The sequence below is a fragment of the Lagopus muta genome, chromosome Z, assembly GCF_023343835.1.
Source record: "Lagopus muta isolate bLagMut1 chromosome Z, bLagMut1 primary, whole genome shotgun sequence".
NCBI classification, from domain to species: domain Eukaryota; kingdom Metazoa; phylum Chordata; class Aves; order Galliformes; family Phasianidae; genus Lagopus; species Lagopus muta.
The window spans coordinates 72,246,015-72,270,329 of NC_064472.1; the positions used below are offsets into that span (position 1 = coordinate 72,246,015).

Genomic DNA, 24,315 nt, shown 5'->3' on the forward strand with positions numbered 1-24,315 from the left:
CAGAATCATAAACCCTATAATTATAACTATGCAATATCCATGCACTACTCACAGTATTGTATTTTAAGTTGTGGGTATTTTGGGGATGGTTTGCTAATTTGGAATAATTTTTATTGTATTACTAGGCCTTATGATAGCATTTAGCTTATGTGAAGGATGAGCATCCTTAATGAAAGGATGTAGATAAGTTTGCTGTTAAAGCCTGTAATTGAAAGATGTGATGTAAGTTTTAAAACACTTTACGTAACAAGGGTATCAACAACAAAATGCTTTAAAAAGTAATAGATGGGTACTTCACAATTTAAGCTACTTTGTCTAAATTTGGATGCATATTAGTCCCCCAAGCACCTATTATAGGTTTCCTTACACTAGAATTTCTTTAGTATACAAAGCTCTTAAATGAAGAAAATGCAAAAGCCTATACAATAAGTTCTGCAGAAAGCAACATAAAATTATTTGTCTTCAGTATTTAATGAAAAATAGATCTTTACCAGAATCCACTACATTATTCTTCTTATCAGGTGTTTCTTTCTCTTGGTTATTTAAAATGAAGTCTTCTTGAAAAACATGGAATAACTGTGTTTTCCTGCCATGCTAAGAAAGTAAAAGACACACACAAGATCTGAACATCAGATTGCATTGCATAAGCTTTCTCTCTAGCATGGGAGCTTTTAAGTTCATTGTTAAGTTGAATACAAGAAAAGTTTCCCCAATAAAATGCACCTCATTATTAAAATTTTCTCCATCTGCAAGTTCTGTGAAACTAAAAGCAAGTGTATTAAAGTGTATTAAAAATCATATAATATCCTGAGTTGGAAAGGAACCACACGGAATATCAAGTCCTGGCTCCCCACAGGACTGCCTCAAATTCAAATTCTATGTCTAAGAGCATTGCCAAATGCTTCTTGAACTCCAGTCGGCTTGGCTGGTCAGTGTAAGTCAGAATGAATCTTTGAATATTTTATTTCACTTGACAGTAAGTTGTAAGTATAACCTCTATTGTTAACACTTTGTAACAAGGTGCTTATAGTATGAAGAAAGTACATAAAAAGGTCTTACAAGCTCTGTGATAGCATCCAATTCAATGATACATCCTGGACGTGCAGTAGATTGCTGACTTATGATGTTGAAAACTTCACCAACGTATTTCTGTTTTAAAAAAGTCAGTGGGATGATTCTGTTAACTCAGTTTTGTCCATTTCTGTAACAGCCTACTAGCTAGATGTAACATCTAAGCAAATGTTAGCAAAAGCTATATATACACTGGCTGCAAGTTTCCATAATCACTGATAACATTTGTAGCTTTATCAAACGACATATTATTTCTGTTGATGAAATGTGGGGAGAACTTGACCTAAACCGAAAAGCATCACATGCAGCAGTTTATGGCTCTTTCACTGAGCTGAAACATTTTTTCAACTGTAGTGCCACTATAGTGCTAAAAAGCTTTATGGTATCTGTTTTTACAAGCAGAACTGGACTACCGTGATCTGCAAAATCCTCAGCAACCAGCTTAGTCAGTTTGTAACCGATCTGTAATTATTATCACTGAATGAGATTCCAAACCTCCAAAAACTTGACACAGAATTCACTTACAGAAATCTCTGGATTGGATTGCTCACACAAAAGTTTTTTAGCATCTATTACAGCTTGATATAATCTCAAATGCTGTCCATCACTAGCCACAAAGCAGGCACTTGGAGAATTACAGTATGCACCTGAAAAACATGAATGCATAAACTGCTCAAAATATTCAGACACCAGCTAGCTCCTTTCTTCATCAAGAGGAAATTTACAACATACAAAACACAGCATGAGAAATATTCCCTCCTTAATTTCTGTTCATATCCAAGAACTACAGAGTATAATGCTTAGCAAACAAACTAAAGAACACAGAATGAAATGAGAATTTGGTATTTAAATTAGAGCAAAATCTACCTCCGTTTTTAAGTGTTCACCCCAGTCTGCAATCTAAAGAATACACTAGCATCTGAGCACATCTCTTCATTAGCTCCTAACATAAGAAGTACATGAAAGAGGCAGAACTCCACAGCAATTCTTCAAAAGAGAATACACAATTTCAAAGCATTGGTAGCTTGGAAATTTGTAAAATAAAGGATTTAAGCTTAACACATTTTCTTCAATGTATTCACGTATATCTACATTGCCTACATAATAGCATTAATAGCTCAGATTACAGTTATACTGGAACTCTTAGCAAATCAGGAAAATGAACTCACCAAGGCAATAGCTGGGTATAAGTGTGGGCAGCCATGCAACATTAGAAAAAGCTGAAACATGGAGAGAATTGATCCGAGCAAGCTCAGAAACTCCACCAGAAAAGGACAACGGTCCAACAGGATCAACTCTCCAAAGAATAAGTTCACTGTAAACTGCATTGGGATCCTGGGATGTTACATTTGCACTGCCTCTACCCTGAAGTCTTACTGTTGACTCCTTAGAGTTTAAAGAATCATTTGCCTGTTTTGCATTCTCAACGTCTGGTGAACTTAGAGCATTGTGATGTGAAGTTGTAAGCAGCAGTGGTAATACTGAATGGCAAGCCAAGTCATTAAGATGAAAACGGTGACCACAGTATCTTGATTTATGTGAAATACTAAGCACAGTTGAAAAGGCAGATTCTTCAGCAAAACTCACTAGCCATTGGTTCAAAGACCCATCTGCATGTTTGGAAATCATCATAACATTGGGTGTGAAAATACTCAGTTTTAAACTGTTGGTTGATTTACTGTGTCCAGAAGAGATAAGCATAGATGAAGATCGTGTAAGGCCAGGAGGCTTTTGTTTGCCTTGTTGAATAGCCAAGTCAACATTTTTGGTACATGCATACATCACTATACTTCTGCAAAGAGAGTTTGCATCACCCGTTGGGAATGCAACAGGAATCCTTGAAACAAAAGACACCTGGAATTTTAATAAAGAAAAGAACAATAAGTATCAAAATTTTCTCAGCATACTTTCTATTCAGTAAAAGTGTGTAATCCTGAAAAAAAAAATGAAGTACCTGCACCTGTCGAAACATTCCAGGTTGGTATTCATCCAGCCAGTCTACATGCCACACTAGCAGTGAACCATCCATAGGATGTATACTGAATAGCATATCAGCGTTTTTACTCCATTCAGAAAGCAATACTTCAACTTCATGATCTACAACAGCAGAAGATGAAGGAACAAGGCTTGATGCTGGAGTAGTCTTTTCATCACCCAGTACCTTCTTCTCTTCATTTCCTTTCTGTTCATCTCCATTTTCATTAGTTTCTAGAACACAAACAAGTTCAGAGAGCAGTGTCTTTCAAGCACTGGAGCACCTTGCAAGACTGTTCTAAATCACTCATCCAAGCATAAATTTTAAATAATGAAAGCTCTAATCAAAAATCCTTCAGTGGATTGCAGACAGTGACTAACAAACCAATATTGCTGAGTTTGCATTTCAGTTTGAAATATTTTCCCCTTTCACAGAATCACAGAAACACCCAGGTGGAAAAAAACCTGCAAGATCACCCAATCCAACCATCCACCTATCACCAATAGTTCTCACTAAACCATATCTCTCAACACCACATCCAAACGTTCCTTGAACATAAGAAGGATAAGAATGTTTTTGCATGCATAGGCTGAATAGCAATCATCTCCAAACTATGTATAATATTATGTATTCAGTTAAATATTAAGCTGCTTAAATGTGGTGCACATCAACACTGAATACATGAAAGTTTAGTTTTAACATTAAATCAACTTCCTCAAGCATGTGTTTTTTCTTTTTTTAAAGAGCCACTTTAGTCCTTAATAGTAGGAGGGAAGGAAATTCACAGAAATGTTACCGCAATCTCTCTGTTCATTATGTATTAAATTGCATGCCTCACAGTCCAGATGAAGGAATATTACATGTTGTAAAATGAAAGCCATTTGTCTGTGAGACTTTTACCTTCTTCCGATCTTACATCCATTGGATTGGATTCCTCCGTATTTGTCTCAGGAGAATGATGTTCAAAATTCTTTTTAAGTTGCTGCAAAAATACTTCCATGGATAAGGTAAAATGAAGTTCTTTATTGTTCAGCCAGTGCACTACGAAGGGTCCACTTTTTTCTTCATTTTCACCAAGGCTCAAAGATGTGATAGAAGGGAGTAGAGGAATATCTAACACAAAAGATATTAAAAACTTTATTCAAAACAAAGCAGTTTGGACAAAAAATTAGTTTTTAAAAACTGTTTTGAAGTCGAAACTCAATCACGAAAAAAGAAAAAGGATTAAGTTGGCATGACTCAGACCTCTCAACCAACATCACCTTTCAGTATCACACTGTTTTGTTGCTATCCACTAGGGATTTTATACGGGGTGTTTCTTTAGTACACCCCTATCAGCATTACAGTATGGCCCTGTGTATCAGGTTCATGTGGCAAGGTTCTAGCAGCAAAGGGTTGCAGGGATTGAAAGAGGAGATCAAGACCTGCCCAAAGTTAGTTAAGAGCCAGCTCCAGTTGCTTCAAAAGGGACCTATTCCTGCACAGAGCTGAGCCACAAGCAGTACTGGTTGTGTTTTCTTTAGAGTAGTTAAAGAAAGGGAAAACACTGCAGCACAGCGACTAGGAGAAAGGAGTGAGAAATGTGAAACAGCCCTGCAGGCACCAAGATCCCCATTCCCCTGCACTGCTCAAAAGAAAGACATATAAAGGTGGATCTCAGGGAAGAAGGGATGTGTTTTTAGTTTGCTTTTAGTTCTTCCTGCCCTAGTTTTATTACTAGGCAATAGATTACATTAGTCTCCCCTATGAGCCTGTTTAGCTTGTAATGATAATTGGCAAATGATCTCCCAGTCCTTACTTAAACACGAGGGGTTTTTTCTTCATATCTTCTCCTCCAGTCCTTCTGATCTGGAGTAGAGGACGGCTGGTTTGAAAAAGTGGCATGATGCTTGGTTAGCTGCTCATTGGTGTTAAACTAGCACACCTTGCACCTGCTTTTTGCTACTACAGCTTAGTACAAACCAAATAATTTGAATATAATTTCCCAGTGTTAACTCCAGAACTGAGGCTGCAGGAGTTACACAAGGTTATCAAGTATCACATGTTAGTGTAAACCCTGGTACAAGAACTAAAACAGTGACCAACTACTCTGTTATGTTGTCACTCAGAGCTAGGATTTCTCATTCCTACAGATTCACTTTTTATTTTTTATTTTTATAATGCTATATGATTCCACTTGGTGAAAAACAAACCAGTAATCACAGAGTAAGTGGCAGAAGCAAGCTTCAGGACTGCTGCAAAAGCATCATCTGATGAAGATGATGCTGCAAGCATCATCTGAGCTTGTCAAGAAAGTTGCTAGGTAAATTACTGTAATTTACTCAAATGAGCCATAAAGCAACATGCTAAAAGTTTAACCTGCATTTAATTTCCACCCTGAAGCCTTCACAGATATTCTGCTTGTAATCCTCATTTATGAACTAGTACTTCAATTCCATACCACAGGAGACAAAATATTTTTAATGACAATACTGTTCTTTGATTTATGCTGTAACATAAGAAAATAAAAACAGGGCACACAAATAGAAGAAAAGACCAACAAGACTATCTATAATTTTGTAGTTGGTAAAGGACAGGGAGAGGAAATAAAGAAAGAGAATACTGAAGAAATTTGGTTTGTGCATCTTAAAGGAAATAGAAAGAAAAAGTACTGCCAATCACAAGAACAAAGTAATGCTTAACCTAAAGCATTCTCCTGTGCTCTTCTACCAGAAAACTTCAGAGTAATTCAATTCTTAACTAACAACTTTTTGTGCATCTTCCTGAGGATTAATAACTTCTAACTGGTTCTCAGTTCTGGGTAAATTCTTACTGAATTTCTACTTGCTTTATAAATGACACTTTTTTTTTTTTAAAAAAAAAAAAAAAAAAAAGCTTAGGGAGTCTTTGGATTCAGTAACTATCTGGATATGCCTAAAAATAACTTTGTCAAAAACTAAAACTAAAATAAAATATACTGCTTACTCCTTCTATTGAACTTAACCTAGGTTGAATATTGTGGGGAGTGTGTGACTCACTAAAGGACTCTGAAGCCAGAGGACCTTGAGAAATGGGCTGACAAGAATCTCAAGAAGTTCAGTGAGGAGAACAGCAGAGCTCTGCACTTGGAAAGGCACAAGGGCATGCTGGAGACCACATAGCTGGAAAGCACCTTGGTAGAAAAGGACTTGGAAGCCCTGGTAAATATTAAGCTGAACATGATTAAGCAACGTGAACTTGTCACTGAGAAGACTAATGCCATACTGGGCTGAACTAGGGAAATCACTGCAAGCAGGCCAGGAGAAGTGATTTTTCCCCTCTACTCAGCATCGGCTAGGCAGCACCCTTGAGCATCTTGTGCAGTTCTGTGTGTCTCAGTACAAGAAAAACTGCAAGGAATCCAATGATGGGCTCCTGAGATGATCAAGGGATTGAAGGACTTCTTGACTGTACAGCACAAGACTGCAAAAAGTTTATTTTCAATAGGCTGTTTGGTGCTCTAATTATATCTGTTACAGTAGTATGAACTAATGCTCTGAAAGATTAAGACTAATCTTCCTACAGCTTATTTAGCCTAGCAATATAAAGAAACCCTCTGTTCTTCACAATCATACCAAAGATTGCACAGCTACAAATACAAACTAGCAAATAAATCTAACAACAAATCCTTCAAACAAGGATCGCAGAGGCAAAAAAACAAAAAACAAAAAACAAAAAACACACTAAGGTTAAGATGGACCTAAAAACACTCCAAGGAAAGGATCAGCACAGGAAATCACATCACATTAGGGTACAGGGCTACTAACTACTGAACTACTCAGCTTCTAAATGAGTACACAAAGGCAGTATTTTTATATTTCAGAATGGACAAACAGCTATGAAAACAAATATTAGTTACTAATAAGGTATTGAAGAAGAGCCCTATCAACATAATGCTTGAGTAATGGAGAATATAAAGTTTATGAAACACCAGATAAAAGTGTTTTTTCTTTGGTTCAGAGAAAGAATATAAGCATGAAGATGATGGTTATGTCAAACAACTCAGATAATCATTTGAAGAAGTCTGGAATATTTTGTTTTATCAGTGTGCAGCCTGCAATACACTTCATACATCCAGTGCAATTACCATTAAATCTGTAACTCCTGTCACAAATACTCAGACATGACAAAAAAATGAAAAGCCATGACTGAGAGGAAATTCCTTCAACGTATTTCATTAGTTGGTGTAAATTCTGCCAACTGTTCAAAGAAACCAATATGCTAGACATTTTGTATCATCAGAGAAATACTGTACGAAGCAGAGCAAGTTACACATATGCTAACAGAACATGCCAAGAGAAAATTGTAGTTACCCTGCAGTAAGCATTTAGTACAATTTCTACCTGTTGCTGGATTGATGCTGGCAGCAATATGGAAGTGACAGAGTGCATTTGCATGAGGAAGAATGTTCCTGTGAACTTCATGAGGATCTTGCTGATGTGGAGAATATCCAGTATGTGCAACAACAGCACCTGACCTCCTCCTTCCTCGTCGAAAGTGCCTCAGGTTTAACTGCATGAAAAATAAGGAGTCATTTTTAATTCCTTTCAAAAAGAAAAAGCAGATTTTGTCTGTAAGCGATTTTCTAGCCCAGTAACTGCCCCTAGTCACAAAACAGTCAGCTCCAGTGCTACAGAGGGATGCCGCTGCTGCTAGAGCTGAGCCATAAGCGACACTGGTTATGCCTCTGGGAGTGCAAATTAAAGAAGGAGAAAAACTGCTGCACAACAGAGCTAGGAGAGAGGAGTAACAACAGGTATAGAAGAAGCTCTGCAGGCACCAAAGGGAATGCAGGAGGAAGGCAGGAGATGCTGCAGGCAGGGAGCAGATGCTCCTCAAGACAGCTCAGGACAGGCCCCTTGCTGGAGCAGGCTGTGTCCCTGCAAGCAGTTCTCAACCTGCAGTCACTGAAAAGCCCCCAGTACAGCAGTGGATATAGTATGAAGGAGACCACAGCCCATGGAGAGCCCCTGTAGAAGCAGGACTCAGACTGTGGATGAAGTCTGTGGAGATGCAGTCCACAGCAAAGAGCCTTCAAGGAGTAATTACAATTGTGTGCACATGTGTTTATTCTCCAAGTTCACTTTTGCTTCTTACCTCTAATGCATTTTGCATTCGTTCCTTACTTGAAGTATTTCTCTTGAAACTATTTGTGAAGTTCACTGCTTCAGTCCAGTTGTTATACCCTCCATCATAGAGCAGACTATCGCTTGGTAACAAAGTCTCTGCCCAGAGACGACAAACGTTATCCTTACAGCAAGTCAAGAGTACGTTGCAGACAGCACCACTGAAACGAAAGAAAATTTAAGGTGTGAACAAGTCACTTACAATCAACACAGCATGAAACCAAAATAACAGTACCAAACAGTTTCTACTATCAGTTTTCAAAATCATACAAAGTAGCTTAAATGTTAAGGAAAGAAAAACCTAAAGAGACATTACATAACTATATATTCAAAGCACAGAAACCAATGTAGAACCAGGACAACTGCCAATTTACAAATTTCTCTTAATGAATATTCTTCTGAATACAATGCATCACATAAGTATCCAAAAATTCCAGTTAACTTAAAATGAGCACTGCAAAAAGCTACGCAAGCCACATTTCCAGCTCACATCAGTTTACAGTTTAGTTTTAGCTAAGATTCAAAAATGACATGGATCATCTTGTCTTGCAAGTGCCTTACTATGGCTTCCAGGAAGTATCTGTTCCATGATCATCCCAGGTACAGAGGTGAGGCTCACCAAATGGTAGTTCCCCAAGTCTTTTCTTCCTTTCCTAACAAAATGGGAGAGACGTCTCCCTTTCTCCAGTCAGCAGGGACTTCCCTACTTGAAAAGTGGTGGGTTTCAGATGAATGGCTTGGTGACCAAATCAGTCAGTTCCCTCATCACACTGGGATTCATGTCCTCTGGTCCTATAGACTTATGCACATTCAGCTTCATGAGAAAGGCCCTGATTTGCTTCATCCTTACAGCACGAGGATTTTGCTCGCCCAATCCCTGCTTAGAGGTTTAGGCACCTGAGAAGCAAGGGAAGTCTGCCAGTGAAGACTGAGGCAGAGAACTTGCTAAATAATGGTAATGGCTTTACAGAATATCTTCAATTTAAAGATTGGTATACAAAAGACTGTATAAACTTGGCAACACACAGACATATGCAGAATTAAAAATCTACTGACAGGAATAACAGTTATAGAAAAATACGTTTTAAGATTACAAAATTGCTGATATTATTTCAGTTTGAGAAAGCATTTAAAAAAAAAAAAAAAAAAAAGCTGTAAAGAGTGGCTTTTTCTTGCAAGTGATTACCCTATATCTAGTCTTACATCTAAGATAATCACAAACTCAGTTTCACTCTCCACAGTCCCTTCCCACCCATATACTTACTATTCTCTCAAGAAGCTCAGTATGAAGCAATCATTTAAATGTAAACAATACACAAGGCTGTCAAACTCCACTATAAACCAACGTGTACAAATTTTACAACCCGTGTGACTGTTATCAACAGCACCTCTGTGAAAACATAGCCAATCTTCAGCTCTCTCCAAAGGAAAAGTCTGTCTAATCTATGAAAGGCAGTGAAAATACATTTCAATACAACTAAGACAACGTGGTAGAACAGTGGGTTTAAATGAGGTTTTACAATAAACCAAAGCAGCTTCCTGCACTTCTACAAAACAGTTTAGCACATAGTACGGAAAATTTTGTTTTAAGTTCTCAGAGAATTTTCTTTTTAGTTTTGACTTGGCTTCTGGACAATTTGCAAACCTGGCTTATTAGAACTACTCACCGCGGCATGAATTTGCTTGTCTTCCTCCATGAAAATGAATTCACTGATCGAGGATGGGCCAAATAAACAAATGAAAAATCAACTTCTTGTGCTTGTTTTCCTGGACTCGCTCCTGGTGGTGTTACAGCTGATCGCCAGTTGTCTGTATTGTACCACACTTTCACAAGACAATCGTCCTGGGAGAGGGTGGGGTAAAACAGTACATATTCTGGATAAGAACATGATATATCAGCAGAACTTGATACTTTGAAACTCAATACTTTGGTTTTCAATTGTTCTTTCAAGTGAAATACTCAAGTCAGCTCAGTAAATAGAACTACAACATCTGATCTGTAGTTGCAGAGATTTCTTTGGTTTGTCTTACCATTAGTAATTCAGATTTCATTCTCCTCCTCATTAGCTATCAGTGTTTGGCTATAAATCTATACAAAATCGTACTGTTATTCAAAGTACAATGTACTTTGGCAAGAGAATTTGTCAGCTTTGTATTGCTTTGAGCACTGTGACACTTCAGCCAGGTTGCCCACTTATCTTAAAAACATCACTGTCCCCATTAAGCTTGTACACAAGCATTTTGCTTTTTTTAAATTATTCCACAATCTCTACTAGGATATTTAGTTGACAGCATAAACTTAGTGCCTACTTGTATTTGTTAACCTGTGCAAAAACTGCTCAGATTGTTTCTTTAGAACAGTATTGAAAACAGCAGGGTTTCTTCACCTCCCCACCATCAGTTTGGACAGCTGCATAAACAGTCTAGACAATTCCAGACATTTCTAATATAGACTTTTTGATCAATGACAGTGCTACACTCCCCTCGATCAAAGACAACAGCATTACGTGGAGCAGCAAACCATTCACTTGCCACTCTTTAACAGGTAGTGCAAACTCTCATAGGATTTGTCACATTTGTTCACTGCATCCTTTACAATAACCTGAATTTTATATGATTAATCTACAAGATTGGCCATGAACAGCAACTGTGATTATGTGGGAATACATATTCCAATATGTTATCCATTTTTGGTCAGTATCAAGCTGTATTTTAAAATGTGGCACAGGGAATATTTTATTAAACCCTCCTGTCTAGGGAAATTATTCTTCCCCCAGATTCTCCTTTCATTAAAAGTGAAAAGGTAAATACATAGATCACAGAAAATACTCACCAAAACAAAAATTAAAACAAACAAACAAACCAACCAATATTCATGAAGAAGTTGTTTGGTTAGAAGAAACAAACAAACAAAAAACAGTTGGAAAATGCTTACCTTTCCAGCAGTAGCAAAAAACTCCCCATCTGGTGAGAATTTCATTAAACAAACTTGAGAAGCAGTACTATGAAATAAAGACAATTAAAAACAGCAAGTAAGTTTTATGAAACTTTTTCAGAACTCCAAACAGCTTTTTGCTTTGAATTCACAAAAGTAACTCTATTTTGTATGAAATGTATGTATTGTACTTTGTCCAACAATGTAAGGTTTAAGAAAGTTCAGAAGGAAGGGAAACTTGAATACAGCGTGTGGTTGCAGTCACACAGAAAAAGAGTGGAGCAAACAATGCAACTGATGACAACTACAGCATCTGACATTTCAAATGATCATGATTTGAAAACCATTCCTAATGGATCACACAAGCATGTTCTGCCCTAGATACATCCTGTTTTCACTTCATAAACATGTGTATTTCAAATTTGTTTCTTCCACTCCACACTATCTTTTAAGTTATCTGGGAGACAAAAAAACACATTTAATTTTTCTTTTATTTTTCTTTTTTTCTATGGCATAACTGAAAAAAAAAACAAACAACAATAATGTACTTAAGAAGTACTTTAAAATAGTTGTTACATTCACAGTCAAAAAGGTAAAAGATGCCACACTGAAAAAAGAAACAAAACGTGAGCCTACTAACATGGTTCATTTTTCTGCTTTCAATGGAAAATATGTACTAGTGTATTTTACATGTTTTCAAGCACTGAGCTATCACCTATATGACTGGCTCATTTATGGCAAGAAGAACATGCAAGAATCTAATTGTGCGGTGTGAGTACAGTCCATATTTTTGGCTTGAAATTCTTAGACATTTGTAACAATTTTTTAGGCCTAACTTTCAAAAGAGATTGAGTTAGTCACCAGGTTAACAAAAGCATGATGGTGTGCATGTATATTAACAGCAGCAAATCCATTACAAAATTTATGAATCAAAGAAAGGCAATTGACAACTCTGTTTCAGCAACCTGTTCTCACCAGAGCCAATATTGAGACACTTGGGAATGCCTTTTCTAGACACTGAAAATAACTCTGGGAAGGAACAGTACTGCAGAGTCAGTATCCTGAAAAATTCTCATTAAGAAAAAATTACTCTTTATCCAATACAATTACAAATGCTGGAAGATATTCAGACACAAAAGCTGAATGGATAGTGCAAGTTCTTTTTGGGACCTGTTGATTTAAAATATGCAAAATCCAGCAAAATCTTTCTGCTCCACAAACAAGTTTAGAGGTATGAATTTAAGACTTCTGTAATGTTTGAGATGCACACATGGAACTTGCTATTTTATGGACACAGGCATAACAGCATTGCACATTGCTGACTGCATCTAACATACATCCGGATTCTAAAACCATTGCTGTGGCATTCTATCTCAAAGTTTGTTTCTCTCATTAGGCTACGAGATGATGTCACAAGGGTATCTCAATGAATTAACAAAGTCTTGATTTCTTTCCTCTACTTCATGAGGAATAAGTGCAGGTTAAGTCCTTCAAGTCAACCAGTTATGGCGACTTATTTAACAAAACTGACACTACTCCCAAGCAAACAGTACACTTGATATATGAAAAGACTCTTCCTGTGGTGGGAGGAATCAAACTTACAAACTGAAGTACTGAACTAAAACTCTTCTGATTTCTTTTCTGCAAATACACAGATTATAATGACCATACTAACACGAACACCCAAAGAACATTCAGAGATGTGGTAAAAACAAATGTGTCCACCTTTTCACAGATGTTTTAAATATCTAAGAATACAGAAAATGCAAAATGTGGGAAGGCATCCGTGGAGGAAAGGAAGGTGCAGCTTATAGGATAGAGAAGGAATTTTACCTAAATTGGTCCTGCAAGTGTAATCTCTTTCAAATAAGCAGCCTTCACCGTATTTACTGTACAAGGAACAAAGCCTGCTGCTGCAGTCACAGTGACAGCCTTTACATGGCATTCTAACAATGCTCAGTAAAACTGAAGAACTGTTAAAGAACACAAACTACCTCAAAAATAGTTACAGATACACTTATAGTAATAAAAAAGTGTTATCTACTCAGTGCAAAAATGATTCAAGTATCATGTCTGAATAGTGTTTATCAAACAGCAGTATACAGTATGATTTCACTAAACAAACCAGCAAGGGAAAAGGAACCGTTTTTAAAACAGTTTCTTACTTGCATTGCCAGATACACCTCCATTCACCAACATCTGTTCTGTCAGTGCTGTCGTTGTCAGGCAAGTTCTCCAAAGGAACATTGGACCAAAGCTGAAGACAACTGGAACCTGTCAAAAGGCGAGTGCCTAAAACAAGAAGAAGAAAAAAAATACAGACTGCAGGTACAATGCAAAACAAAATATACCATATATTAACTTCCACGTTAAAAAAAAGACAAAAAACAAGATGCCAGCAAAGTTATATAATAGTGTGCTCTCATACATTCCACTACATTGAAAGATTGAGTCAATCTTTAAAGTCAGCTTTCTATTCTCCTTTCTTATGAGAGACAATAATTTGAGCTGAAAACTTCCAGAGTAATCAGTTTGAAAGACAAGTACCTAGAGCTAGTATACATGCTTCTTATTCACACATTATTTTAGCCCTTATGTTAAACATTATATACTGCTGACAATAGAATAATCAGATAATACCATATAGATATTGCTCCAGCCCTTCTCTAACAAAGAGGGACTCTTTTCATCAACTGCATCTCACTTCATTTCATCTCACTTTGGTGCTCTCTATCATGGTAGGACAAAATTAGTATTTTCCTTGTCTCCAAGGAACAGTGAAATTTCAGTAAGAAATATTAGATAAAGCAAATAATTTAAGTGTTTCTTATAATCTATTCTTACCTGTGGGATCCCATGTTAAATTATGTGCTATACCATCCAGTAAGATTTGAGCATTCTTCTGCCACTGATAATGCAATTGCTGAAACATTAAATATTCACAAAGTTTAGCATGAAAATACTTTCTTTCCCTTGTGCTCTGTAATAAAAATATCATACCTTCACTGCACTATCCAACTTCTATGAAGAGTGTGCCTAAAGCTAAATTACCACTCACTTGTAACTTACTGAAAAAATCTGAGCTTGAAAAAGTTTTAGTACACATCACCATCATCAGAATCTGAGCTTTTCAAAGGGAAAGTCTGACTTCATGAAAACAAAAAAATCAAAAAGTTAAATGCAATAAATGCACCTAGTATTTTATATCCAGAGTATTCTCGAAGGACTTCAATAAGTTCAGGGTTTCTCCCCCTCCTCACTCTCCTGTCTGAAAATCTGCACATAGTTGACTATTTCTCTTGGGGTTTCATTTGTTTTTTTTGTCATTCTTTCTTTCCCTGGGACAAATGGAGGATTATATTCATAAAATATTTATTTCACAGTTTTAAAGTAATCATCTCACACTCAAAAAATATCAGACCCTTCTATACAAAAGTTAAAGACAGAACAAACAAATCTTCTGCATATTTCAAGGAAAACATTAAGTAGCACTTGTAGATAATGACCTAAAGAAAGCTTTTATGACACTGGCTTTTTTCTTCCTTTTTTTTTTTTTTTGTAAATTCTGAATTTTCAATAAATAGATAAGAATGTCAATCTTACTGCAATGTAAGTATGCTGGAAATTCTCGCAGAGAAGTTAACTGCAATAATTACGTAACCACATACTTCAGTAGAAATATTTTATTTATTTGAGAGCAAATCATGAATGGAAGACTCTTCCTCTACTGCTTATAGTTTGTATGGTAACTTCCAAGTCTCAAGGTACATGTGATGTTAATTGCATAGAAAAAAAACCAACATTAAGTGTGGACTAAACGTCTGAGTGATTGAACAGAAAGTAAAACGCATAAAGGGTTCATGTGAGCATGAAATCCCACGCTACCTTTATTTCATCCTGCTACTTTCCGTTGGTAAAACTATATTTATTGAGTAGGAGGCATTAAGATATATAAAATACCACAGTTTTACAAGTCTATCAGGAACCATATGACTGAACTACTGGTCAGCACAGAAAATACTATAGTTACATTAAAAATTTATTAACAAATGGAGAGACCAAACCCAGGGAGAAGAAAGGATGCTACTTGAGCCACTGTTATGGAGAAGTCCTCATTACCCAACTTCTACTGGACCCAAGTACTTCCAAGCACAATGGTAAATCTTTCCATGTAAAGAGCCTAGCTAAATGTTCTAAAGCATTACTAAAGCATTACTTGGCAGAAATTAATATCTGGACTGCCAACTCCCCACGTCACTATCAATCAATGCTCAGCCATGCTATCAAGAAAATATTGGTTTTATTCACTACCCTAGGCAAACAAAGGTGTTAATAGGCTTTTTGAAAATTTGAACAGGAATGTGCAGTTCCATAAATCGTGGTTAAAATACCAATTGTAAAACACATCAGCACAGAATGGCTACAGAAAGTGGTTCAAAATGGAGCTCCTACAATAATGGACACGTTCTTTGGAGTGCAGTGGCATGCCTGTCTTGTTAGATTCTGGAATTTTTACAATACGAATTGTAGACTTAGATATATGTAACATGAAGTATTATAATATAACCTATTTTTACTAGAATTATCTCAAATAACATGCCTCTGCTCTCCTGCTACCATTTTCACTTCCCACAGACCACTGCATCTCACAGTTTAGACAATGAAAGCAACTTCACCTTTAAAGCAAACCAGAGAAATGAGCCAAGCTTTACAACTAAGTAAATGAAATTAAGGAGTGATGAATTACTTACGTTATGATGTCTGCTGCTCTGCTTCAAGAGACTAACTGGCTCAAAGATACAAACCACATTTCCATAAGAAGCTGCAATCTAAAGCAAATTGCATATACATAAACACATGCATAAAAAACAAGCTGCAAAACAAGATTAAAATATGGAATTCTGTTTCTAACTTTAAGCTAGTATTTCTCCACCCTTTAGGTAACAGAAAAAAAAATTAATAAGATTATGAAGCAATTGTTGACAACAATGTAAGTACAACCGTTTAGTTACATACTAGTCCTAATAAACTAGTTGGCAGCACAGGCTGACTCACACCTTTTTGTACTTACCTTTTTTTTTTTTTTTTTTTTTAAGCAGATTTGTGAGGGATGCTCTGAAAGTAATGACTTCTGCTCGATTATACTGGCCTAAAATATCTAAAGTAGATGATGGTCACATGGCAACAGAGGGGCAGGCTGACAAATGGTGTTTGACATGGAAGTGCATATGAAGCAAAAGTGTAGAACTGAGTTCCTCCAGGTGGAAAAAAATGCACCCGTTCACATTCTTTGATCCTTGCTGAACATTTAAGGAGACCAAACAGTGGATGTGGCAAAGTGAAATGGCATGTGATGCATTTCAAGAGTAGTGACATCAAATTGAAAGACAAGCAATATTTTGGACAGCCGCGAACACAGCTGTCACACGACAAAACAAAGAGAACTGCAATCAGTTCATTGGTGAACCAGTAAATGGTGATGGCTACATTGATAAATAATGTTTTGTAGCTAAGAATTTGACCTATCAAGCAGCACTACTGTGCTCTTTGTATCTGTTGCAGTACCCATGGGAATAAAAAAAAAAAAATCAGAAGCATTACTTTTGGAGCAACCTACCCATTATCAATATGCTTCTCATAGTTAACATATAAGGAGTTACCATGTTCACAGTCTAAAAAACAGAGACACCATCAGTTCAGAGCGTGTTCAAAATAGACCTGCCCAGCACTTTAACGTGCTACATAACAAAGCGTTAATTTGGAAAATTCAAGGTACAAAAGTTGAACATCCTATGCAAAGAACATGAAATCAGAATAGTTACTAAATACTAATATAAAATGCCTCCAAAAAGTTGCAGTACAGGCAGTATTGTTATTTCAAAATCTTATTTTATTGGTAGTATCAGCCATCTCAAAACTGAATTAAGGCAAAACTAGTAGTTAAAACATCTACATAAAGGCAAGTTTAAGTGACTTTGTTACAAGGGACTGATAATAACTATATGTCCTTGTCTCTAAATTAGAGAGATATGGGTTTCAAGGTAGACTATTTGGTAGGTAAGGAATTGGCTGGAGTGTCCAGAGAACTCTGGTCAGCAGCTCAAGGACAGGCAGAGATCAGTGATGAGTGGTGGTACTCAGGGACTTGTACCAGGATCAGCTGTTTAACACTTTGCCAGAGACAGAGACTGTCGGCAGATTTTCAGATGACACTAAGCTGAATGGTGCAGTTGATATGACAGAAGGAAGGAATGCCATCCCAAGGGGATCTGGGCATGCTTGAGAAACAGGACCATATTAACCTAATCAGGTTCAACACGGCCAAGCGTAATGTCCTGCATGGTGGGATCTAGGAAATCCCAAATATTAGTGAATGGATGGGAAACAGCTCTGCAGATAAGGATGTGGGGATTTTGGTGGATGAAAAGCTGGATGTGAGCTGGCAGACAACATCTGTGTCCCAAAAATCAAACTGATCCTAGGCAGCAAGAAAAGAGCAGTGGTCAGCAGTGCAAGGCAGGTGATTGTCCCCCTCTGCTCTGCCCTCATGAGGTTTCACCTGCAATGGGTTATGGCCCCCAGCATATGAAAGATGTGGAGCTGCTGAAACAGGTTCACAGAGCGCTATGGAGATGATCAGAGGGCTGGAGCATCTTTACTACAGTGAATGGCTGAAGCAACTGGGCTTCAGTCTGCAGAAAGGAAGGCTCCAGGGACACCTCACCAAAGCCTTTCAATACTCAGAGGCAGCGTGTAAAAAAGATGGAGTGTGTTTTTGTTGTTGTTTTGTTTTTTAAACAAGGAAGTACATGTACCAATGGAACAAGGATGATGGTTTTAAACTAAAAGAGAGTAGATTTAGATTAAACATAAGGAATACAATTTTCACTAAGAGGGCTGTGAAACTTTGGAACAAGTTGCTCAGAGAGGCTATGGTTGTCCCATCCCTGGAAGTGTTCAAGGCCAGGCTGGATGTGCCTTTAAGCATGCTGTATGTATAGTGTCTATAGTGGCAGGGGCTTAGAACCAGATAATCCTTAAAGCTCCCTTAGAAACCCAACCATCCTACAATGCTAACAGAAAGGCCTCACGCTAAAATCCTGTCATGGTTCTATGTTTTTGTTTTGTTTTTTTTTATGGTTTCAGTATTCCACATCAAAACATCATGTAGTGTACGGGACATTAAAGTGTCACTGCCCCAGTTCCAAGTACCTATCCCTGTACATTACAGCAGTCACGGGATCTGACCCTTCCGGGTGGGGGGGGGGCGCTCTCTTGCTGCCTTGCAGTGGGTGCTGGAGGTGCTTTCCTAGCCGTTCCAAGCTTTTCAGGTTTGAATCGGTCCCGGGAACTCTCTCTCTCTTATCTTGTCTGATTTATTAATCTCAATTTCAATTAAATTGTACATATTGTGTTATCTTGTATTCCAATATTATAGTAAAATAAGTTTTCCTCCTTAGATTGTTGCCGCTGCTCTTTTCCTCCCTTCCTTCCTTCCCATTTTTGTGGGACTGGGGTGGGGGGGGGGGGGGGGAGGGCAGAGGCCTGTCGCCCCTGTCACGGACATAGATTGATCTGGTCAACTCCGTGACAAATCCTTAAAAGACAACGTCATTTGAAATTAAGACAGATTTACACAAATTACAAGTTTGCAGAGATAATGCTGAAAATGGGCACCTAGAATTTGCAGGTAACGCTTGATGTTACAAAGAATAAGATCTGCAGTTTTGATATCATGTAATACTTTCTCATTTCTGCGAGATCCTGTCTCATGAAATTCACTCTTTTTTAAAGCAACATTAAACGTAGGCAGGGTCACTTCCTAAACATTTTGATTTCATTTTTTGATTTTTCCCAGGGAGGTGGTTGAGTCACCATCCATGTCTAAAATCCATTCGGATGTGGTGCTCAGGGACATGATTTAGCAGAGGGTTGTTAGACTTAGGGTAGTATGGTTGTGGTTGGACTCGATCTTTAAGATTTTTTCCAACTTGAGTGATTCCATGGCTCTATTCTAACACCAGCCATAGAAATTTAAACAAGAAACTAAACCAATGTGCCCAAGTTGTTAATATTTTTAAGCTAAAACTGTAGATCCAGTTTCAAAAGAAGCCCTCTGTGTTAAAGAGAACACAGCTAAATAAATTTTTATGTAGGCTAGTATCAGCCTGACCCATAAATGCCAACAATAATTTCATCAGTTACAAAATGCAAAAATAAACCTTTCCTTACACCTAAGATTAATATCTGCCTTCTCAAAATCGAGTACCTCACTTTTTTTATTCCAATAATTTCATTCAAAATCTCAACATATATTCTATACCAAGATCATATTGATGAGATATTTTTTTCCAAATGTGGATACATCTTCTGTCTATTTTTGTACTGCTGGCTTTTAAGACAAACATTAGCACACCAAATGTTACCCCTGGAAGTTTCAAATGATTTGAAGCTACAGCTATCTTCTTGTGCATTGTCAGATATTTACAGAAGTCAAACTGCATTATTTTTTTTCATGTTTCAATTCAAGTTTTTGTCTTAATTCTCTTACTAATTAGAAAAGAGACTCGTAGCTGACATTGTGTGAAAGAGGAACACTCACTCAAAATAAATTGTTCATTACCATTATTCTGCTGTATGTAACAAAAGGAAAAAAGTGGCCTAAAATTACAGTCTTTTTTATAAACGCCATTTTCATGCAAATCATGGTAGAGGAATGCATAATCTGTTGGGAAATTAGAAATTCTCATACATTCCTCCCTCCCAATCTCAATCTTAGACAATGAAAACTGAAGTTTATCACCAAAAATAGAGTAGGAAAAAAGATGACAGTGACAATAATCTACCCAACTCTTCAAAGCCAAAGAAGGGATTGATGAAACATCAACTATTAAGCTGTTGCTCCTTCAAAGTAGCTTCACAAAGCTATCCAGTAAATTAGAATTAGATTCAGAGGGCAAAAACACAGGAAAATTTGAACTCATTACTTTCATAACCTGCTAACAAACCTTTTACAAACTAACTCTATTGTTCAGATTTGGCCAGAACTGATGTCAAATAGTAAAACCGATGCTCCAAAACTACACAGAGATATTTACATTTTGCATTTTTATATATATGCTATTTGCATATGTATTTCATCCTCTGTTAACAGACATCCACTGAGCTCAAACATATATATATATATTTTTCCACAGTGGAGAAACACACCATTCTTCATAGCTGAAAACTACCAGAGATGGAGAGGAGAACATTTCCACACTTTCATTGATGTTCCCACAATACCCTTACAAGAATTCATCACTCAAATATTATAAAGTAGGAATAGAGAGCAGCTGTGGATCACCTAGGTGGTCGTTCACAGACTTCACGTGTAAACACAAAGCAGCTTTCATGCAGAGATCTCCCCTCAGGATGGAGACCAGAATCTAACCAAAGCTGCCAGCAACTTAAAAGCTACATGTGCAAAACACTAATGCTACCACCTTACTACAGCTTGAAGGAATCAATTAAAAAATATATATATATCTTATATGTTCGTATGAGCCACTATGTATCCACATTTCCAGCTCTACTGGTAAATAGATTAACCACACTGTGACATCCCAATAGACAGAACTACTTGGTTCATTGTTTTTTATCATAACAGAACAATTAAGAAAGACATCCCTGAGAAGAATTTGAAACCTCACATTTTTGAACCAGTTTACATGCTTGAGAAAAAGAAAAGATGAGAACTCAAAAAAGGAAAATTATGTCCACAAACAATTTTAAGCCTTTATTAATTACTTGAAAGGTATATTACTCTTCCATGATATAGAAATTATTTTTGTGGAAGAACTCATCTGCTGCCAGTCACTGACATGTCAAAGCACGGCAATGACTAACCTGAGCAGCATGAACCCAGAGTGAATAAACTGCTTTTGCTCCCACCATATGATTTTTCCTTTACGCATCTTCCTGTACAGCCCCATCTTATCTTCTACAGTCTCATAACTATGCTTGTTATTTCTTATTTGCTATGTAGTCTTACCGAAAACAAACAGATGAAGCAATCAGCCATTTTCACCTTCATTGTAGTAGATATACCTTAACTTGAAAGCATCCATACTTTGAGCAAGTTCTCAACATAGACACATCCATGTCCGAATGTGGCCCAGCCCAACCCATACTGCAGCCCACCCCCTGCATCATGCGGTATGCAATCATGGTAGCAGCTCTTTCCAGCTGAGCAGCTTGGCCCAGCCCCAGTCACACACCCATCACTCAACAACAACCAACAAACCATGAAACCAGGACACAGGAAGGGCATAGTACAGAGCTAACTCAAGTTATGGTAAATATTTTTTTACATTCTGATACGTTGCCTAAGCACGGTTCTGTGCAGAGTGAAAAATACACTCTCTTGCTTCTCATTCTGATAAAGGAATTTGAGAATAGATTTCAAGATGGCTGAAAAAATTATACATTTTTGGGTACATTTGTAAATGCATTTTCAGTCAGTCTAAGTACATTACATGCAAATTTTCACTTAATGTATGGAGTTGAAATTGGATATTCAGTTCGAAACTTTCATGATGTTTCCTTATTAGACTTTTGTAGCACCTTTAGCAGAGAAAGTTATCCCTTGTTTTGCAATCATGCTTTATCCATGTTATCACTTTCTGGAAGTATGTACATAAGCAAACAACCATTTTCAAGGATGAAATTGAAAATCTCTGATGAACGCCTTGGGAACTTACTAAGAATTAAACCAAGAAGAAAAAAACAGACTAAGTTTTTACTTCTAATTATTAACTATGTTATATGTTTTATACGTGGCCCAAGACAATTCATCTTCAGTCAGTGTGGCCACGCAAGTCTAAAGGTTGGACACCCAGGACTGAACATGACATTCCAAGAGTATTATTAGAAGCACCACATACCTTTCCCTGTTGCACTGAACAGTCCACACATCCCACTTGAATGTTTCCATGTTTTGCACCTGGGATTATCTGTAATCTTTCAAAGTCAGTCCCTAATACAACGATATCGCATCCTGATGCGTATGCCTAAAAACAAAACAAAAAACAAATCAAAACAAACATAAACAACAAAAAACTCACAAAAATGCATAATCTCAGAATTAAATAAAGCTATAGCCAGTTAAAGCATATCAGTGAAATGGCATCACCTGTGTATTTTATCTATGTAGTACCCCACAGACAGTTACAAAGATCAAATGGATGTCTACAATTTCAATCAAGCAACAGAAGATGTTGAGAAGTCCACCACAACACACGCGTTACAAAAAAAAGTTCAAGACAGAGGAGACAAAATGGAGTTATGAAAAAATCTGTGAGAAATTAAAAAACCACAAAGAACAAAGTAATATGCTTCCTAGATTGAAGGCAGAGAAACCTAAAACTAGGTTTCTGAAAAAGAGGAATGGAAGCAGGAAGACAAGATGGTATGAAGCATTCAGCAAAATTTAAAATTCCAAAGGAATAGAAAAATGAAGCTTAGTTCTAGAAAAGTTTCAGACTCATTGTGCTTCATGATACATTCCATGGATTCATTTTAAACTCATATTGTCACTGAGTCATTTGATGTATCTAACATTTTATAGTGGCAGCCGATGATTACTGCAATGTCCAAATCAAATAATTCTTCCTACCTTTAGGCAAGTTACATTAGAAGCTAGGCATATATTAAAATAGAATGAATAATTAAACATCTGAGAAAACATGAAATACAGCTTTCAAGTACTGAACTCCAGCAACAAAGAATGCACAAATAACAAAAGCATAAGAGCCAGGAAGCTACTAGCAAAATTACGAGCACCAACAAGAGACACGTTAAAAGAGAGACAGAGATCAACTGTGAAAGCAAATTACTGGTCAAAAAGATTCAAAAGCAAAACAAAGAACTGCAGATGGAAGTCTGCAGAACACTGACATTAAGGATCATCCCTTACAATCAGCCCCACTAGCTCTAGTACATATAGTGAAAAGTCTCTTGATTTGAAAAAAGAAAGCAGAAAAATTTAACATTCTACTTGGAAATTCAAAACATGATTGTCATGCTTTCAGGTGCTTCAGGTTGAAGAGCACTTTTGGCCAAACCTACACTAGAATATCTCACCATTGCATATATTAAAACAAACAAAGAAAAAAATATTTCAGTGTAAAGCTAATTTGCCTGACTGTATGTTCAAGGATGTTTCACAAGAACAACTTACTCGGTAAAATGATCATTATCCTCCACCAGTATTCATTTTTCCAATCTGTTGACCACCAAACCAGACTTAAAATGACTTGATAGGTGAAAGTACTGTCTAAAATACTTTTTCAGGCTAAATACATACATTAACTTCTGATCATTTATTAATGGTCATACACATTTTCTGTCATGTCTCTTCCTCAGCTGCAAGGAGTTTCAAATGCCATAGTTCCTCCACTCAAAACAGGATCATTTATTACAAATGCATATACCAACTGCAGATTCTGATTTAAAACCCATTTCAAAAGGACTTAATACTATTTTCTGTACAAATTTTGAAGTGATTATTTTCACATCACAACGACACGTTAAACTTTCAATCGATTCTTCAAAGAACATTTCTTTCTGATGTCAGTAACTATCTCACTTGTTGAATCATTAATTAAATTCACAGCCTACTAGGCAAAGATTATCTGTAGTACATTATATACATATTTTCCTAAAGGCATTTTGTTGAATTTATTGTTTTGTATGAAGGCAATTTTAAGAAACTACAAGCTTCACTGAAGAGAGAACACAATTTTATTAGAAAGGCTCTCAGAAGAAATGCCAAATACTGCACAAAGCCCTCCACCTCTTCTGTATGACCTTCTAGGACTCATCAGCACTTGATAGGCTCAATAGAGTCATCCCCAGCTGGCTCTCTCCCATGCTGACAGGCAAGCCTGAATTTGTGCAGAGATACAGCATGTCCACCAAGGTGAATAAGAAGAAGCATAACTTGTAAAACACACCGCTATTAGCAGCTCTGGAGTCTGTAAACTAAGCATCTTAACCGGATCAAGAGCTCTACCAGTTTTTACATACGAGAAAAAGAAATAATTCCGAGTACACTTGGATTTTGCATTGGGAGAACTCTGAAGTAACTATCAAACACTGGAGTCTCTCAGAACTCACACATATTCAGCAATGTTTCTATCATAAACAAG

General features: G+C 36.9%; 1 protein-coding gene across 4 annotated transcripts in view; it reads right to left on the reverse strand.

Moving 5' to 3' along the window:
- DMXL1 (Dmx like 1) overlaps positions 1-24,315 on the reverse strand; it is a 73,120-nt gene that overhangs the window by 43,179 nt on the left and 5,626 nt on the right. For all 4 annotated transcript variants that reach the window (XM_048930554.1, XM_048930553.1, XM_048930552.1 and 1 more), the window contains exons 2-15: positions 22,051-22,176; positions 15,877-15,954; positions 13,970-14,048; positions 13,291-13,417; positions 11,126-11,192; positions 9,858-10,033; positions 8,162-8,351; positions 7,408-7,576; positions 3,947-4,159; positions 3,026-3,279; positions 2,241-2,925; positions 1,597-1,718; positions 1,060-1,149; positions 492-594 (exon numbers count right to left, since the gene is read on the reverse strand). In XM_048930554.1, the coding sequence (XP_048786511.1) occupies positions 492-594; positions 1,060-1,149; positions 1,597-1,718; positions 2,241-2,925; positions 3,026-3,279; positions 3,947-4,159; positions 7,408-7,576; positions 8,162-8,351; positions 9,858-10,033; positions 11,126-11,192; positions 13,291-13,417; positions 13,970-14,048; positions 15,877-15,954; positions 22,051-22,176 (2,479 nt within the window). The remainder of the gene's footprint in view (positions 1-491; positions 595-1,059; positions 1,150-1,596; positions 1,719-2,240; positions 2,926-3,025; positions 3,280-3,946; positions 4,160-7,407; positions 7,577-8,161; positions 8,352-9,857; positions 10,034-11,125; positions 11,193-13,290; positions 13,418-13,969; positions 14,049-15,876; positions 15,955-22,050; positions 22,177-24,315) is intronic.